This window comes from Myripristis murdjan, chromosome 9 (assembly GCF_902150065.1).
Source record: "Myripristis murdjan chromosome 9, fMyrMur1.1, whole genome shotgun sequence".
Lineage (NCBI taxonomy): Eukaryota > Metazoa > Chordata > Actinopteri > Holocentriformes > Holocentridae > Myripristis > Myripristis murdjan.
Genome location: NC_043988.1, coordinates 30,266,220 through 30,286,488, shown reverse-complemented (window position 1 = coordinate 30,286,488; position 20,269 = coordinate 30,266,220). Strand labels below are relative to the sequence as shown.

Genomic DNA, 20,269 nt, shown 5'->3' with positions numbered 1-20,269 from the left:
ACAGATTACTGTACGTCAGACGCACTTTTAACAAATAATATTCTCACTCAGAACTAAACATACAGAAGTGATGGTTAAGTTGAAGTTTGTCTTTATTTTTTCCAGTAGATGACAGTAGTTATACGTACACAGCAGTAAACAGGAATCACACACACACACACACACACACGCACCTCAGGCAAGGATCAGAGAGTTGTCATTACAGTGGAATAAATTAACATCATGAACACATTTTCAGGCCTTTACCAGACCTACCAGACACCTAACTAAGCACACACAAACGGGCACACACACGCGCACACACGCACGCACGCGCGCGCGCACGCACACACACGCACACACACACACACACACACACACACACACACACACACACACACACACACACACACACACACACACACACACACACACACACAGAGAGGAAGTATTCATTCTGTAATCAGTGAAATAAATACTGTAAAACTCTGTATTGCTTAAAATCTCTCCATGCATTGCTTATGCTCTGATAACTGGGCAGCTGTGGCCTGGATCTTTCCAGTTATAATAAGGATAATATTGATGGGTTTTGTGTGTGTGTGTGTGTGTGTGTGTGTGTGTGTGTGTGTGTGTGTGTGTGTGTGTGCGTGTGTGTGTGCATGTCTGGTCACTGCAGCAGCCTGACAGAGTTGACGTGCAGATGGTAGAGGAAGTCGGCATAGGACGCTCCCCCGTTGGGACTCTTGTCCTCCACCAGGTGGCGCTGCAGGGTCTCCTCGCAGCTGTCACCCTGCTTCACTACATACAGCTGGGGAAACAGACACACACACACGCATATGAACAACACTCAAATGCAGTCATGGGAATTTGCCGTCTCATGTGCCAATAAAGCTGGCGAAAGTGATGAAAGTGAAGACATGTAACTAAGATTATGAAAGGGAAAGAAAAAAGGACAAAAGTGGGTTAATTGTTAAAAGTTCAGTTCACCTAAAATACAAAACAAGATATTTTTACACTTACCTCGAGTGCAATCTATCCATCCAGAGAGTTTGTGTGATTTGACAAAGTTTCCAGTCTGATGAATTCATTTATAATTGAGTAAGTAGTAAAATGTCTTTTTCTGTATTTTGGGTGAACTGTTCCTTTAAGGGACATCAAGTCCAGTTGTTTTTAGTGAAGCAGAAGTGATGCAAAATATGCATATATATATTATGTGATGCTTATGCATAGCCTAATGTGTAATCCTAGATCTGATTCTTACTACAAACTCTGTTCTGTATTAGTCGTCACACAGAGAAAAATTTAAAACTGTAAGTGCTTTTACAACATTTAAATATTTTTAAGACCTTGAATTTCTACCATTTAAGATGTTTTCAGACTTTTGATAAAGGTCCTGGAGACACACTGTCATACAGATACACGCGTGCACGCACACACACACACACACACACACACACACACAGCCGTGTCAGGGGCAAAAGGCGGTGGCATCAGCTGTCAGGAAATGCTTTATTTCATTTATCCTGACACGGGGCAAGTCTGAACGTCAAGCGCTGTGTGAAGAGGAGGTGACAGGGCAGGCGGAGGAGGAGGTGTGAGTGACGGACAGGTGGGTGTGATGGCTCCATCGGCCCTGACACACGTCCCTCTGCTCACCTGCCACTCCTGTCTACCACTGCATGTAAGCAAACAGCGAACATCGCTTCTCTTTTTGGGTAACTGAGCTGCGGCATAGATCGCTAGGCCATTACAGTCCTGATTAAGGTTGTAACTAATGATTATTTTCATTATTTACATGGGAGGTAAGCAGAACCCAAAGCTATGTCTTCAAATGTTTTCCTTAGTCTGACCAGCAGCCAAAAACACCAAAAGGATTCATTTTGTAATGATATAAACAGAAAAGGAAGACGACTACAGCATCTCAGCGATCTTGGTGAAACTGATAAAATGTTTGACTTTTTTATTTGACAAATGAATCAAAATTATGCAAAATTTTCTGTTGACTGGCTAATCGATAACATTTCAGCACTAGTTTGCTACCCATGTTGACACACTTCTACTATTTGTAACACCAAGTGGAAGATATCAGAGCCCACAAAAAGCCAACGTGCACTTGCAGTTATCATTATCGGAGGATGGCAAAGATGTTTTTTTTTCAATCTGCCATTTGTGTTTTTGCTAAATCCACTACGATGTGGAGCAAGTGCTGGGCAATCACAGAGACCGCTCTGTCAGCTAGTCTGGTACTAATCTGTGCTGTTTGCTGCTGAAATGGTTTTGCCTTCACTAGTGTCGGGACAGTCGGGGGCTCACCTTGCGGGTGCAGGGCGCCTGGGAGCTCAGCGAGTCGATGAGGGATCGAACACTGCTGGACAGGGGATTGTCCAGCGCAGGCAGTTTGGTCTGGAAGAGCACAAAAATATACAAATGCACAATAAAAAAAAAAAAAAAAAAAAAAACATTCAGGGTGCATTTCAAAACTCTAAAAAAAAACAAACCCATCCACCGTTCTGTTTCTGTCAGAAGCTGGTGTTCATGCCGCCGTGCCGATGTAGGGAACACGACGAGGCCGTTCCTGAGCGCTGCAGGATGCACAGACCTGCTGCCTTCAGATAAGGAGTTCTCACACTCTCACCTGGAGAAAGTCATCCCACTTTTATTTTCTCCCTCCTTTCTGACGTAAACCAAAAGTATCTCGCCTCCAACCGGTTCAGAGCGCAGCGGCTCGGCTTCTTGCTGTTCTTAACAGACGACCTTTTAATTTTATTTATTCATTTATTATTGCTTTTATTTTTGTGGTTCTACTTATCAATTTATATTCATTCTTATGTTTCTACTGCTTATTTTAAAAATCTTTTACCGTTTCTATCTTTCAACATCCTTCTGTTTTCTCCCTCTCCTGTATTTTGCATCGTTTGTTTTCCTGTTTAAATCTTCGTCTTGATTTTACCTTCATTTTGTGTTGCTCTTGTTTGGCCTTCTCTGTACAGCTTTCTGTTGTTATTTTGCTTTTGTTGCGTCTGTCAAAGCACTGTGTAAACTCTGTTTTGAAAGGTGGTGGTGGTGGTGACTTTATTTTATTCCATTCCATGTCCAAACGCTCACACGCTGGCAGACATGGGATCAAAGCTGTGAGCTCGCCCCCACTTGTGATTTTATTGTTTTTATTTATTAGTTAATCTGTAAATAAATTTATCTTGAATTTTGACTTGACTCTCCACCCCCTGACCTAATCTAATCTAATGTAATCTAATCTCTCACCTCTCCAGATGGCAGGGATGAGAAGCAGCTGGTGTTGAAGAGCTGCACCAGGGTGCATGCTGGGACATGGCTGCCCACCCACAGCAGCAAGACAAGGGGCCCGTGGACCAAATACACACCCCTGGGCTCCAGGCTGGTGGCACTGCAGCGTAGCGCCTCCTCCAGGCTGGGAGGGCAAACGTCACCAGAGCCATCAGCTGACAGCGGCTGCAAGCAAAATCTAAATTAGCGACTGGAGCCACTCCAACATCTCAGCATCATTTATAGTTTGTAAAAAGAATGAAAAGAGGCAAAAGCAGCTTTACTTCATTATGTGTCTTAAAATGTACTACTTACTTTGATTTTTTGACATCTGACTTTTTTTTTTTTTTAACTTGAGATCACTAAGTATTTCCATATATCAACACTGAAGAGCCAACATCAAATTTGCAGTTGCTGCCCTTGAGCTTCATAGGGCAGAATATCAGCCTGATATATCGGTGTGGCTCTAATGAGGACAACTGTGTATACATTTTGACACTGACCAGCAGCCGCAGCAGGGGGTAGAAGTGCGTGGCAGTGCTGCTGGCGTCCATGCTGAGGATCTGGCAGCGCTGCTGCAGCCGCTGGTGGACGGAGCTCCGCATGCCGGGCAGCAGCACCTCACTCTTCCTCAGACTGTTGATGTAGACTGGAAGGGCTCGCAGGTGCTGAGGGAGGACCAGCTAGGACACACACACACACACACACACACACACACACACACACACACACACTTGATGTCAAAATTAAACTCGTGGCCTAGTTAAGTTTGGCTTCGAGGTGAAGATACTGAAAGATAAAATAGGATGAACTTGATTGGGAGTAAAGTCATTACAGCAGCAAAGAAAAGAGATGTGGGTGGGTAACAGAGAGCAAGAATATAATAAAGGATAGAAGTGAAAAACATATCAAAGCATCTAACCTGCTAAAACATTTTTTACACATGCATTTTCATGCTAAAACAACATTTACATTATCATAATTATTGATATATCTGATGGTAGATGATGTAAAATGTGCTTTGAAAGGCAGTCAACACTGCAAAATCATTTTAACAGCCAGGAGTAAAATGAAGATTATGTGCAGATTAAGTGTTGAAAAATATTTTAAATGACAGTATAAAAAGTTTACTAGAATGGATATTTTGGATGGATGACCTGTCCTGTAGACACTGAGGCAGAGCTGCAGTGTTTACGGTAGGAAGCCAAAGCCTCTGTCACGTCCGTCTGCAGCTCCCCCCTCAGCTCCGGTAGAGGGCGCTCCAGTGCTGCACAGTACACTGCATAGACAAAAAACAAATTAATGTAGCCTTACTAGGCTAACATCAGAGTTAAGAATGATTATCATAAATAAACAGGACCATGACTACCAAGACTGGTAGCACATTGCCTGCTGCCACACTGAGTACACTACATTTCATGTTGTGTTACTGGGTTGGATTCGGCACTAAATCTGCTGGATTGCTTTATGGTACAAAACAAACAGGGAGAAGGTGCTGTTCTATAAGCACAAACTTAGTTAAAGCTTTCAGCTTCTCGCAGCAGCAGATGGAGGAAGGTAGGGCTGTCATGATACCAGAAATTCAGTAGTCGATACAAACAATAAGTCAAAAAAATATGGAAATAAAACGTACGCTTTTACATAATTAGAAACTGGCATCGTTTGCGAATTTATTATTATCTCCTGAGCATTCACCTCGAGCACAAAATCCTTAATCCTTAACATCTTAATTTTGAGAAACACCAGCTCTAACAACACCGCTGACATGACACAGAGGTTACCATCCTTTCTGATCGTGGTCTTATTTGTTTACATACATCATAACATAGTTTTACTAATTTGACTACAATGCATGGATGCTTAATAATTCCATACATACTACCTTTAATGATGTATCTGTACTACTTGCTGTATTTTGTAAAATTTGAGAATGTGGCTTTATTTTATTACATTTGACCCCATTTTTACCTTGTTCTGTATATCAGACAGCTTCGGAGTTGCTGTAAGGTTTATTTTTTTTTCCACTTTGATCAAGCCAAGCTAACAGCTCCCATAGACTTCAAGTATTTATCAAGTTAACAGGAAATGCTACCCACAGACTGAACCACCGGACACACAGAGGTGAAAATGGTACCCAACATCTTGTCTTGGTCTGGGTAAGTTGGAAAAAAAATATTTTGCCCAAAACGTAAACGAGTATTCCTTTAAAGTTTCAAGCAGGTTGCATACTTGTGAATGTATTCTGCATGCTTGATATTAATACATCGTGTATGTATATTTATGTATGCAAAACTTTCAGATGCAAAGCTATTAATTTCAAAGCGTGCATTTTTTCCCATGTTTGTGTAGTAAAATATTTATACAGTGTTTTCAGACAGAAATTTCAAAACGATAATGCTGATGTCATTATTGGCATAGATTTTACTTCTTTTTAAGTCATTAGTCTATAGCATGATTTCCTTACTCTTCTTGCAGTAAAAGGTGAGCAGTGTTTGAGCCTGGCAGTTGCGGAAGGTGTCCAGCAGGTGGCGTGAGCACCGCAGGGTCAGAGTGTGAACGCGGGTCCTCCTGTCTCCTGTCTGGGTGCTGTAGGACAAGACAACCTGGGACACAAGGAGGAAGGAGGAGGGTTTATATGGTGGTAACCTACCTACGTCTGTATTCAGTGATAAAATGGCAACTGAACTCATCTTCCAAAACAATGAATATCCTCATTTGAAGTTCATTACCAAATTAATCCATAAAAATACGGAGAGCACAGAGTCTGTAAAATTTTATTACATGTCAAACATGGATCTATCTTCAATCATAGTAAATAAATATGAGTGGATATCTCAGTTTGAAAGCATGACATTGTTTCACTGTTAAAAAATAAAAGTTCTATCAGAAGTCCCAGTTTGTAAATCCGACACACTTATGATGAAAACTAATGTGGGGTACAGACTGAAATAAAGACAGCATCCAATACTCTGATCCAAATTCAACTGTACCCACCTGTATGGCTGCACCCCTCTTCTCATCAAGGGCTCTGGTGTGTGTGAGTTCAACAGCCAGCGTTGTCTGGCAATCAAGGGTTGCCATGGCAACCTGACTGGGGCTTGGCCCGGGGATGAACAGTCCATAACAGCCAGACACACGCAAGTCTGGGGACACAGGAAACTGTATTATCATCACAGGGATTTTGAAGGAATATCAGCTGAAAAATCAACAAAATATTTTCCGTCTGTCTCTGTCACCTTTGCTGACATGAATCCTGAGCTGAGCCTTGTAGGCCGTCTCCGTCTCCACTGTCCTCCTCAGATCGGTGCTGAAACGCTCCCGGTCCAGTTCCCCCTGTTGTGAAACAATAAATTGTTTGTTTTTGGAGGACTTCAATACCCACAAATCTTGTGATACGATGTCAGTAAACTGCACAGAACTTTCACTTTTGATTAAGGGGAAAGACTGAGAAAATAATTTATGATTATTTAAGAATTATTCTTAAAGGACCATATCAGTGATTTTGAATGGCTGGACAATTTACCACAATTTCCCCACATTTTACATTGCAACAAACCAGTTTGCAAATCATACAGCGGTATTAAAGATTTCACAACACAGAATCAAAACCCATTGATTTTTTAATTTTAATTAAAAAAAAAAAAAACTCCTTGCATTGTTCTGCTTCTGTAGCTAACAAACTGGTCAACATTCATTGACCGCAGAAGTGGTGATTGGCTGTGTAAAACAAACATTTCCCTGGGTACTATTTTCTCTGGTGGAGGGACTGTTTCACTGCACTCTTTCCTTGTATTAAACAAATATTAGCAGGCAAACAATCCTATTCCTTGACAACTTTATGTACATCAGCCCCCCCACCCACTGCATGAATTGTGTGATTTTAAGTCAAGTCATCTGCCCCCTACTGGCTTTTCTTGTCAAAAAAGAATGAGCGATTCCTTCTCTCTTATTATAGCAACACCTTTTATTATAAGACTGTCACTTCAGAGTTGCTCAGTTAGTTTTTCCTTTTGTGTGACATCTTCAGCTTTGGTGTGAAACTGACTTTTGGCTGAGTAACTGGTCTGCCTGTATTGTTACAGATGTATTTATACCAATAAATGATTGTCAGTTGAACATACAATACTTGCTTTCAGACAGACTAACATGCTGACATGTAATACCAGTTCAGAGGTGCATGTGTGACTGACTCCACTGTTAGGCAGAGCGGCTGCTGTACCTGGAGGTGGTTGTAGGTGAGGAGAGCGCCACCTGTTAGATATGGAACGTGGCCCGGCCAGGCCCCGCCCACATCCTGCTGGGAGAGGACAAACAAGTGCACACCACAGCCCTGACTGATGCACTCCTTGGCCAATGAGAGAGCTAGTTCTGATGGCTGGAAGATGGACTGTGGAAAAAAATAAATATATGAATAATAAATAAATAAATTATGACACACCAATGTTTCTTGTAAAGGAAGGTCTCTTTTCACCTGTTTCTGTGTGTGTGTGTGTATACATATATATTTATGTGTGTGTGTGTGTGTGTGTATGTCTGTGTGTGTATGTGCTACCTTTGGTTTGTTGGAGCCAAAGAACCCTGAGGAGGAGTGTGTGTGTCCCCTCTCTGTCAGAGGAGCAGAATGGAAGATCAGCAGTTTGCCTGGACAGTTCATCACCTGGAAACCAGCACATGAAAGCCTTGAGATTCTCACTTCAACAAAGCACAAATGATCATGATCGTTTTCTTTGCACGGCCTGCTGTGACAGGAAACCATCAGAAACATCAACAGCATGAACAAAATTATTTACGGAAATATAAAGTGCAGAATGGACGCTTCTACAACATTTTGTGTATCACAGGGCCAAATAATGCATACCAGGCCTTCAAAATTGTATAATCAAATCTAAAATATAATTATTTTCTAGTGCTGAAACAATTAGTTAATTATTCAATAAGTCAATCAACAGAAATTCAATCTGTTATGATTATGATCATCAATTGTTTCAGTCATTTCAGTCATCAAATACAAATCCTGAATGTTTGCTGATAACAGTTTCATTAAGATGGTAAGACATAAAATTACTTTGTGTTTGTTTGTTTTTTGGCTGCTGACCAGGCCCAGGTTAACTAAAACTACACTAAAAACTAAAAATAGCTGTGAAGCAACATTTTAGTCAGACTTAGACTTTAGACAAAAACTCAAACTAACTGAAATCATATTGTGCACTTATGAAACTAACCAAAATAAAATAAAAAATAAATAAAATAAAATAAAAACACAGAAAATGTCTTTAGTTTTAGTCTTTGTCAGTGTGGTCATATGTGTGAGCACAACCTGTTAGGATAATAATTTAAAAACTAAAACCAGTACTGAAACCAATAACAACCCAACTGACATTTTTGAACAATAAAAACTAAACTGAAACAAGCAAACACACTCTGGAAACTAACTGAAACTAAACTGAGGAAAACAAAAATTAAAAACAAAATAAAAATAAAAACTGATGAAAAACACAAAACTATATTAGTCAGCAATAAAAATATTCAGCAGCTGGTGTTTATTTTATATATCGACATCTATCTATCTATCTATATATATATATATATATATATATATCTATTTATCTATCTATATAGATAAATAGTTGGTCGAGAAGGCCTGGCTCTCAGTCTCCGCTCTAATTCATCCCAAAGGTGTTCTATCGGGTTCAGGTCAGGACTCTGTGCAGGCCAGTCAAGTTCATCCACACCAGACTCTGTCATCCATGTCTTTATGGACCTTGCTTTGTGCACTGGTGCACAGTCATGTTGGAAGAGGAAGGGGCCCGCTCCAAACTGTTCCCACAAGGTTGGGAGCATGGAATTGTCCAAAATGTTTTGGTATCCTGAAGCATTCAAAGTTCCTTTCACTGGAACTAAGGGGCCAAGCCCAGCTCCTGAAAAACAACCCCACACCATAATTCCTCCTCCACCAAATTTCACAGTCGGCACAATGCAGTCTGAAATGTACCGTTCTCCTGGCAACCTCCAATCCCAGACTCGTCCATCAGATTGCCAGATGGAAAAGCGTGATTCATCACTCCAGAGAATGCGTCTCCACTGCTCTAGAGGCCAGTGGCGGCGTGCTTTACACCATTGCATCCGACGCTTTGCATTGCACTTGGTGATGTGTGGCTTGGCTGCAGCTGCTTGGCCATGGAAACCCATTCCATGAAGCTCTCTGCTTACTGTACTTGGGCTAATCTGAAGGTCACATGAAGTTTGTAGCTCTGTAGCAATTGACTGTGCAGAAAGTCGGCGACCTCTTTGCACTATGCGCGTCAGCATCCGCTGACCCCTCTCCGTCACTTTACGTGTCCTACCACTTCGTGGCTGAGTTGCTGTTGTTCCCAAACGCTTCCATTTTGTTATAATAGAGCTGACAGTTGACTGTGGAATATTTAGGAGCGAGGAAATTTCACGACTGGATTTGTTGCACAGGTGGCATCCTATGACAGTTCCATGCTGGAATTCACTGAGCTCCTGAGAGCGGCCCATTCTTTCACAAATGTCTTGTTTCACAGTCTGCATGCCTGAGTGCTTGATTTTATACACCTGTGGCCAGGCCAAGTGATTAGGACACCTGATTCTGATCATTTGAATGGGTGAGCGAATACTTTTGGTAATATAGTGTATATATATATATATATATAGATAGATAGATAGATAGATAGATCCACACTGTCACTGATAAGAGTCAAGATGCTGACAGAGGATGCAAACATTGCGGTAAAATGACTTTTCGCTCACAAATCCTAGAGAGGAACAGCTGAGATCACGACATCTTGAGTGAGTGCAGCCTCGGTACCTACCTGCAGTATGGCCAGAGCTGCTTTGACAGGCAGCTCCATGGGAACTCCACTGGAGTCATCACCCTCTGGACTGAACTGAGGAAGAAGCTGCAATACACTGGACACACACACACACACACACACACACACACACACACACACACACACACACACACACACACACACACAAAGCAAACAGTCATACTGAGGAATACTTAAAAATGCACTGTGCAACTACTGCACAGAGGCAATGTTACTCATTTTATAATTCTTCATGGCCTCTTAGATCCTCTACTGCCGTTACTTTAAATGTTAGAAGGTGTTTTCTTTTTCATTCAACAAAGTTTGTATTTCTCTCTTAAATTTTGATTTCGATCAGTTCATGTGGACAGAGAAAAGTTTCTGCCAGTGACCTTAGCTGACAACCTGAACTTTATTTGGGCAAGCAGGCAAATTTATGGCGTCTCTACTAAAAGGGATGGGACGCTCTCGTCTCTTGCAGCCCAACGCTATGATTTAGATTCAAAACGTGTATTTTTACATAAAAATTTAGCACAATGCTGCATTTTTGTTTTAGGTAAAAGATTACCTTAAAACTAATACTTATTATGGTGAGATATAACAAGACAGAGGGGTTGAATTTATGATTAAAATAAAGTATTTCCACCATGGCAGTTCAGCCCCAACATTTAAAAAACAGATTTGTCACCTGTCAAAGCTGCCAGTCGATCCGCCCGTTACCTTTCAATGCTGTGTAAACAGTCTCTGAGGGACACCAGAAGCCCCTCCCTCACAGGAAGCTGCAGGTCCTCCATCTCCATGATGACCAGCATGTGTGGGCGGGACAGTGAGGGGCTGAGGTCATACAGGTGGATCCTGCTGTCATACGTCATCAAGCCAACCCGAACGTCTGAGTGGGCAGCACCATCCTCCCTCCAACGAATCAGAAAAGACATCATGTCATGTTGTTGTTGCAGTAGAAAACAGTAAAAGGATACAGCAAAAAAATAAAAAATAAAAACTTCTTCATCCACCATTTTCATACTTGATAAATGATAAATAGTTTGTTTATTTCTACCACTAGACTGTCCACCAAATCCTTGGCTTCTCATGACTATTTGTACAAATGCAGAAATCCAGAAAATGATACCATCCATACTTTGCAGCATAGGAAGACCATTAAAGGAACAGTTCACCCAGTTCACAACACAAAAACATCTTTTCCCACTTACTCGCAGTGCAGTTTATCTATCCAGATGTCACTGGGTGAGGTTTCCAGTCTGCCTAAAGATCTTTCTAAGGTTGGAAAATATCTTTTTTGTATTTAAGGTGAACTGTCCTGTGAAAGAGAGAGTGTGTGTGTACATGTGTGTGAGATGTACCTATTCAGAGAGGTGAGCAGAGTGTGTATTTGTTGTGTTACGAAGTCCAAATGTCCTCCTCTCAGCGCGGAGGCAGACACATCTATGGCTAGGAGCAGTGCAGCAGACTCGCCCTGGGACAAAACAACCACACACAAAAACACGGCCAATTAGCTGTCAGGGCTATGGCGTACCATCCCAGAGAGTGTCATCCCAATTTATTTAAAAAATTATTAGTAAAAATAAACAAGAAACAGTACAAAACATGTATCAAGGACACCCTCTGATTGCCCTTCTATCGTTTTCTGTCCTGAAGTAATCACTTATTATATATATAAATAAAGCTTTGCACCCCTGCTCCCCACACTTTGTTTTTCTGGAATCTCTCACTCTTCATCTTCCTCTCCCTCCTCTATTTTGTGTCATGGCAGCTGATGTACAACTCTCAGGTGTATTTTTACTCCTGTGTTACTGCTGCTATGATCTGTTCACATCCCCCCCCAACATTTTTGCTTCCAATGTGTGTGTGTGCTGTGTTGCTATGTGATAGTGTATATGTATGCTTTGTTGATTTTGTACATAGTGTCATCGTAAGCATCCCTGAAAAGTGGTCGTTCCACTGGGTTTTGTTAAAGTTAATGATTATTTACTATTCATGCATATTTATTTGAATTTAGTTTATTGGAGGTGGTCAACAGAGAAAATGGGAGAGATAATTATTTAATATCATTTTTAAAATGACAAGAAAACTATATTAAAATTAAATATTCAAATGTCAGATCAGATGCTAGATCGACATCAGATTTCTTGTGTTTTAATGCTTGTGAATAGTATCTGAACACATATAATACTTAAATTAAAAGTCAGCTTGGTGGTCCAGAACCTGAAAGTTTGAAAACCCCTGGTTTAGGGTACCAAAATGTTTGGGATGGGCCCTGTTGGAGCTCCGGGACTACAAGGGGTCCTTGAGAGGCTCCCAGATTATTCTCAGGGTAATTAAACTATGCTAAATTTTGCTATTATTTTACTAATTTTGGAAAATCAGGGGGGTCTCCAAAATAAATTGTTATCAGTGGGAGTCTGTTGGGTCTGAGCATAAAAACGTTTATGTACCCGTCTGAACAATCCAACACACTTTGTACCAGACAGATGTCCAATGCACATACACAAGAGCAGGTCATCTGTAGCAGCACAGGCAGACATACACATATACACACGACTGGTGAGAGCAGAGAGACAGTCTTACCTTCTGAGAGTTGAGTATCTCATAGGATCCCAAACTGAGTTCAGGCCTCTTGTCTCGGTCGACTCGAACGCCTTCCACTCCTTTGGTGGGCTGGTAGTGTTGCCACGGCACTGAGATGCGAGGAAACACAGATCACTGCTGCTGCGTGAAAGAGAATCTACACCAGGGTGGCGAATTAACACCAGCCATGAGCTTTGGGCTTTTGAAGTTTGATTGTGGCTGGTACATTTGTCTGCTCTAACACTGGCAGTAACCTATGCAGTCTCTTTTCTACACATGGATTTCAAGGGACATAGTGGAAAATTTCTTATCTTAGATTTTGGCTGTCTCAGCAGAATGAAACAAGTGTCATTTCTGCGCCATTTTTAACTTGGAACTGATCATTTCAAATTGATAATTTTTTTTGCTTGGATAACATCATCTACTTATCTGGCTAACCACAGCAGATTTGCAGAACAGGCAGCGTTGGGTAGCTGGTTGCAAACATTAGTAGTTATTAGTAGGTGTATTTTAATATAAACATAATTTGCTTTGTTAAGAAACTGCAACAAAGCTAAACGTTGTTAACTGTTTATTGAAGTGGCTTCTCAGCTACAACAGAGTGGTGAAGAGTGGAGTAGAAACAAAGTGCTAAGTTTAGAAAGAAGATTGTTTCCTATGTATGAGTCACTTGTGTCTGAAAACAGATCTACCATATTCGAACACACACTTCTGCCATTACTGAATGGACCAGCTCCCACAGCAGAGCAGTCTTTTCAGGTGTAACCACTTTTTTGCCTGGCTGTTACTATTAAATGTTTTTTTTTTTTTAATTTATTTATTTATATATAAATTTAGCCATTATTTGTTCACAGCCGCCTCTCCAAAGTGCCTCTGCAATAGTGCCAGTTATGATGCCAGGAGATGTGAGGTGCAACTGCAAAGCTGCTATATTGAAAAACAGTTTGATTGATAATAAAAATGGTTCTTGAATTTTTCAGAACAACTAGCAACTTTGATCAGTGGAAGAGAAATACGCAATGATCATGACTTGACTACAGTTTGTAAGTTCAATTTTAAGTGTACACATTCCTCTATGAGCTATGTGCCATGATGCCCAAAATTTCATTCTGGAAACAAGGCCCATGAAAGAGTACTGTGGGTAACTTTTCAGCTGAAAACTACACTCTGTAGGTAAAACGTCACAAGAACTGTTGTTGCTATCCTTTAATTAACTCTTAAAAAACTGTGAGGTAAAAGTAAAAATGCAGTTGTGCTTTGTAAACATGCCAGTGTTTTGTCCAAAAGCAGCGATGTGCATCCTACCTTCGCTGAGTTTACCACAGAAGGGGCAGTAAAACCTCTGGCCACAGTCCTGCCAGCTCATGGCGGGGCACATGGAGGCTCCACAGAATCCACAACCGCTCACACACTCCGACTCACTGCATATCGGCAGGGGATGCTGGGGGGGACAAACATACACACACACACAAACATGAACACACAGGTACGCACACACAAAATGTTACGTATTAAGAAAGCCAAACTAACCTTCATAGAAACCTTTGCTCTGAATGGACTGATTACATGTAGCATACAAAACCACATGGTTTAGTCAAATTGGTCCTTTAAAATAAACTTTTGGTTTACTACTCCCCCTTTCATGCACACAGCTGGAAAATCTGGAAAACATGAAACATGAAACATGAAAAAACATGAAAAATTTAACATGACTTACAGCAAACTTGACACAGTTTTTCTTGTCAGTTCTTAACGGAAACAAATGAAGAAAAATCCACCAAAAAACACTCAAATGACGCCTCTCAGGTATTGGGCAAAAAAAAATCGGGTCATTTTTTTTTTTTGTCATGGCCCACTAAAAATCAGTGTTTGCTGACCTGGGTCTTGGAGAAAACTCTGGCTGGCCACTGTGCAAATCCAGCATGAAATCAATAGAACTCATTTTGTAGCCGGGTTTGGCCATAAATTTGTTCGCACATATGATTTAAGAGTGAGGCTACAAAACAAAATACCAACCTCTCCATTGGTTTGTCTTGCCAGAGGCGTGACCAGGGCTCCCAGGGGCAGGCGGCTCAGCAGGGCGATCTGGCCTTCGCAGGGCACGCAGTACGAGGTGCAGCGGATGGCCCGGGGACTTGCGTTACCTACAGTTCATTCAGGGAAGGGATACAGTTCATGGAGGGAAGCATCACGTTAATAGAAACATGCTGATGAGTAAATCTGGATTAAACAAACAAGTTTCATGTGCATGTGCGGGTGTGTGTGTGTGTGTTTACCCCTATCCTCTATGATACAGGAAGTGGTTGCCAGAGGAGGAAGAGGGGAATTGGGCTCCGACACAAAGACTTTGCTCTCCCACTCCACCCTGTCCTCGGCCATCACCTTCACCTGAGAGAGAGGGGGAGAGAGAGAGAGAGAGAGAGAGAGAGGGAGAGGGAGACAGACAGACAGAGAGAGAAACAGAGAGGTGCAGCATTATCAATATGTACTGAAAGTGAATACCAAAGGCCTGTATCACGAAGCAAGCTCAGTTTTCCCTGGATTTCTCAGACCTATCCAGCTACACTAATTGAGATCATGGTGATCATGGATAAGCGGTATCACAACGCCGGTTATCAACTCGCTCACTCGATCCAGGTTTGCCTCATCAAGAGCCGTGAACACACACGTATAAGGGGCAGGTTCCGAGGCAGCAAACCAATCACAAACATGAGTGACAAGGAAAAACAACAGCGTGTTTCACGGCGGAGGAGCAGTGTATTGTCCTGGAAAAGTATGAGGAGGAAAAACAAAATTTACACCGTGGCTGCCGCGAAGAGAAGAAAGAATGCTTGGCAACGAATTGCCGACTGCATAAATGCTTAAGTTACACATCAGTGGCTCAAGTAGTCCACACCTTACACTGAAACCCATGAACTCACTGCACTGCACAGATGTGTTGCGTGTATGACAGGTATAGTTGAATTCCTCCAGGTGTGACCCCTCAGGGGTTAAAAAGACGTGGGAACAAGTAAAAATTAAACACAAGAACATCATCGGCACGGTGGTGCAGTGGTTAGCACTGTCGCCTCACAATAAGAAGGTCCTGGGTTCGATTCCCACCCGGGGTCCTTTCTGTGTGGAGTTTGCATGTTCTCCCCGTGTCTGCGTGGGTTTCCTCCGGGCACTCCGGTTTCCTCCCACCATCCAAAGACATGCAGGTTAGGTGAATTGGAGAAGCTAAATTGCCCCTAGGTGTGAGTGTGTGTATGAATGTCAGTGTTTGTCTGTCTGCCCTGCGATGGACTGGCGACCTGTCCAGGGTGTTTCACTGCCTTCGCCCTATGAGCGCTGGGATAGGCTCCAGCAACCCCCCGCGACCCTAGTGAGGATAAGCGGTTTAGAAGATGAATGAATGAATGAACATCATTGCATTTGGTAAGTTTGCCTTTTTCATGTCATTACGTTATACAAGCTATATTAAATCTATAAGCTGACGCTACAGTTCAATCACATCAGTACATCAAGTTGATAGCCTGAATAAAATCATATATTGAGCTGCATTAGAACTTAGCAGGAACAAAAGGCAAATATAAAGGCCGACTCGCCCTCTTGAATGAAGGGTAGAAATGATCCTTTTTCACATTTGCATCAGCAAACTGTCAATTACGCCCATTCTCTTACCCAGGAATAATTTGCCCCCCAAAACCAGTTAGAGCTAATTAACTTTGCCATTTTAAATGTCCCTAAAATGTTGTGAAATGCCTGTGCCAGCTCTGTATAGCAGGCAGCTGTGGCTAAAGTGAGCTGCTTCAGTTCAGGAAAATCCTTTCACGCCGTAATGCTCTCCTAACTATTTGGGCTCCTTCTTCAATGGGATTCTCAATGATTGGGCAAGCCACGTTTTGGCAAACAGCTGATTGGCCAGGGGGTGGTGCTTTATGTAGGATAGTTTCCTATCCAGATGAGGTGAAAATCTTGAGTGGAGCCTGAAGTTATCTCACTAAAACCTGAATCCTGCTTCGAGATACAAGCCTCAGGTCTCAAACAGCCTGTAGTCAGTAGCCAGAACCAAGAAGTGTTGTGTGTATCAAGGTTATTATACTTTTACATTTTTCATTAGTTTTTTTTTTTTTTTTTTTCAGTTTAGTTTGAATTATTTTTAAAGTGTGTGTGCTAGTTTAGTTGGGTTTTTATTTGTTGAAATTGCTTAGTTTTAGTTCAGTTTTTATTAGTTTCAATGTTAGTATTATACTTTTTTTGAAATATGAGGAATTCGTCAGGGGTGAGATTCCAAAAGGTCTTGCTTGTGTGACACAAATATATCAGCCATCTGCTGGTATAAAACTGGCACACCTAAAAAAAATTGGGGGATAGATTTTGTATCCACCAAAAGTACTAGGCTTCTGTATGAAATAAACTGACAAAGATGAAAACTAAAGATATTTTCTCAATAGTTTTAGTTTATTTGTTAGTATTGTAAAGTCACTATACAGTTTCAGTTAGTTATTGTTTTTTGTATAGCCTTGCTTTTATTTTTATTTTAGTTGATGAAAATGTTCTTTCATTCCTAGTTTCCGTTATTTTGTTTTCGTTAACAATAATAACCCTGGTGTGTATCTGATGCTATCACTCTTTGTCTCACCTTTTTAATTTAGATTTTTTGGAAGTAAATTAACACTCTGCCCATTTCGGGAAATTTAACGCTTCATCTCATGGTACAGCATCAGAGAAGGCAGGCACAGTGTATGCAGTTTCAGAGAATTTGAGAAAAAGGAACCTAACAGCAGATGATCAAAACAAAAAGTGAAGAATAAGAATGAAAGGAGGGCTTACAGCGCTGGGTAGGAGCTTAGGGTCCAGGCCGTAGCGAGACTCAGAGCTGGGGGACTGCAGAGAGAAAACAGCACAACTTATTTGTACGCCAACACACCTAAACATTTCCTTCCCGACTGAGATTTTGTTTTTCTAGAATGAAAAGGTGGCGTTGTATGAAAAAGCATGATTATTCATAACCAAAATGATGCATACACGGTGTAAGTCCATGTAATAAGTTAAGGATTTAAAGTCCTAGAATTAAAGTGCTAGAATTTCCTTTTGTGGTGTACCCACTTTCCCTTCAACTTCATTTATTTCTGCTTGAGTTAGTAACCTCCTACATTTCCCAGATAGTGCAAGGTACACTGCCACTTTTGCCGCTGTTATTTTGCCCACCGGCGGCATGATGCTCCCGTCCTGGGATGGCTCCCTGTAACCATGGGCATCTGCGTCAGGTACTGGCTCATAAATGGTTCCTGAGGAAGAGAAGAGGACGTTAGACTATAATCAGAATGTTTTTGTCATTTATAAGTGAAGAACACATAATCGTTATTAGCTACAGCTTCACAAATTCTTATTTTTGTTTGCCCTTTTCCATTTTATATCATCATAAAATGAAAAATACACAATTAAATCTGGTCTCTGGTAATGGTGACAGCCATTTAAAACTATTTTTGACATTTCATAGACGATTAGTCAATTCACAAATAATCAACACACTAACTGACTGTGTTTTCATATTTGTTAGTTGCTGCCCTGTTAACATGCATAAACAATGAGTACGTGCAAAAACCATGCATATGCCATTTCATGCAGTATTTAGACTGCATGAGCAATCTGATGGTGCTGTGATGAGGTGGAGACAAAATATATGGTGAGAGATGGAATTCTTTTGTGAAATATTGGTCATTTGTTTAGGCTGAGAACCAGCTGCACTGATTGTGTAATTTTTTTTTTTTTTTTTTTTTTAGTTTTATGCATGTGGCCCCTCTGTTTTAGCCTTGCATCACTTGTGCTATTAACATGAGATGCTTTGTATGATGGTGTTCATTTATGGATGGTAACATGCTGTGGTTTCTCTGACAGCCGTTTATCAGCTGTCCTGTTACCCAATCCCTCTGATTGTCGGTGCAAATGACTTCGGATGGAATCTGTTAATGTATTTTTTTTTTCCTAGGCAGGTATTTAAAATTAGCTTAAAGCTTACCCCTGTAGTGCGGTGGAAGTGTCCACTGAGGTTGTTGTTGGATAGGCGAGGTGGGTGAGACATGGCTGGGTGTGTATCCAGGACCACCAGCCAGAGGAGGAGCAGGAAGAGGAGGAGACTGCACATTTGGGCTCCCATAAGCAGGCTGTCGTGTGGTCTGTGGCCCCTGGGTTACACATTGTCCAACTGATGGTGGGCTAATAGGCAGATCTTTTTGATATGTTGACTGAAGTCCATTCATTAAACCCTGGGGTGAGTATGGAGGCTGAAAAGGAGGGGGTATTGCTTCGTAATGGCCATGGGGGGAGCATGGTGACATGTGTTGAGGTCCATCCGGCAGTGGTGGGTGATTTGTTACAGGAAGAGAGGATGGAGGTATATTTTTTCCATGGCTCGCAACAGGAACCATGGATGAAATGTAAGGGCTTTGGTGAGCACCATGATGAGTTTGGTTCGTGGACAATGAGTTGCTCTGGTAGCTCCGATTGGTCGGCTCAAGGTCAACATAGGAGGGCCTCTGGTCAGCAGGCAAGCCCAGGCCGAGATGCTGAAACCTGGGTACAGGATTGCATGGGGGTCCTGGAGCTGATGCAGAGGACCAGCCGTTCTGGCCCGCCCATTGCTGACAGGGTGTTTGACTCTGATTCGCTGTGGAGGCATCCATCTTCCTCCATAACCGTCTCTGATAGGGTCTTGTTCTCCTCGGAGGCGTGTCCTAGCGTGGCAACACAGATATGCACAAATGATCAGAGGGGTCATGAGATGATTCTCAATTTTCTCTTCCAGAACAGGCCTACATATCAAAACGACCCTGTTGAGATAATCATTTCAAGTGGGCTGACACTGTTGCCAACCTTGATAACCCCCCTCGGTTTAGATGCTGTTTTATTATTTATCACCTTTGGAAACTTCTGTGATCTTATCGCCGTCCATCCTAACGTTACATCCTTTATAGAGGGCTACACCTGCCTTAATTAACACTACGCTACCTTACACCTACATGCGTCAGAATAACATTAACGTAGACTATTAGCAGTGGTTGTTAAGCTATTTGCTAACAGTTTTATTCATTTATCATCACAGGCGACGTTATCAGCCTGTTCTGTGGTCTGAAAACAATATAAAAACCGTTACCTTTGGAACTTTAGGGGGAGGATTCGCCTAATATCGCTCCTCTTCCCCTTAACGTCCCCATTTCTCCTCCGTCGACGATAAAGTCCACGAAATATTTCACTGCGGACGAAGTGATTCAGCCATTATTCACCTTTGCACACGGTGGCAAACGTCCATTGTGATTAAATAGCGCATCTTTGGCTTAAAAGATGTTAGTAAAATAAACCGTCTTCCTGCTACGGCTTGGTTAAGCTGGCCAGAATCACAAACAACAAGGACTTCCGGCTATCGCAGTAAAAGGAAACCGTTAAAACGCTGTTTAGACTGACTTCCGGTTATATCTATCAAAATAAAGGACTTTTTTTTTTCCCCTGCCAGAACGAAAGCAAAGGATTCAAGACTATATACTGTATGTTACTGGATAAATATGTGGTTGTTATAGAACTATTTGATCAAAAAGTAGTTTGCAGTT

At 41.6% G+C, this 20,269-nt stretch overlaps 1 protein-coding gene across 1 annotated transcript; it reads right to left on the bottom strand.

The window, feature by feature from the left end:
• Nucleotides 1-79: 79 nt before the first annotated feature.
• Nucleotides 80-20,064, bottom strand: LOC115365914 (protein transport protein Sec24C). The gene is made up of 21 exons (XM_030061126.1): nt 19,819-20,064; nt 18,685-19,399; nt 17,874-17,953; nt 17,496-17,549; nt 14,957-15,068; nt 14,697-14,824; nt 13,986-14,121; nt 12,681-12,790; nt 11,456-11,568; nt 10,815-11,006; nt 10,095-10,191; nt 7,814-7,918; nt 7,481-7,648; nt 6,498-6,594; nt 6,256-6,404; nt 5,726-5,864; nt 4,419-4,540; nt 3,765-3,944; nt 3,241-3,447; nt 2,293-2,382; nt 80-787 (listed from the first exon to the last, which is right to left on the bottom strand). The coding sequence occupies exons 2-21, from the start codon at nt 19,346-19,348 to the stop codon at nt 647-649; spliced, it is 3,084 nt and encodes a 1,027-aa protein (XP_029916986.1). The 5' UTR covers nt 19,349-19,399; nt 19,819-20,064; the 3' UTR covers nt 80-646.
• Nucleotides 20,065-20,269: the final 205 nt, after the last annotated feature.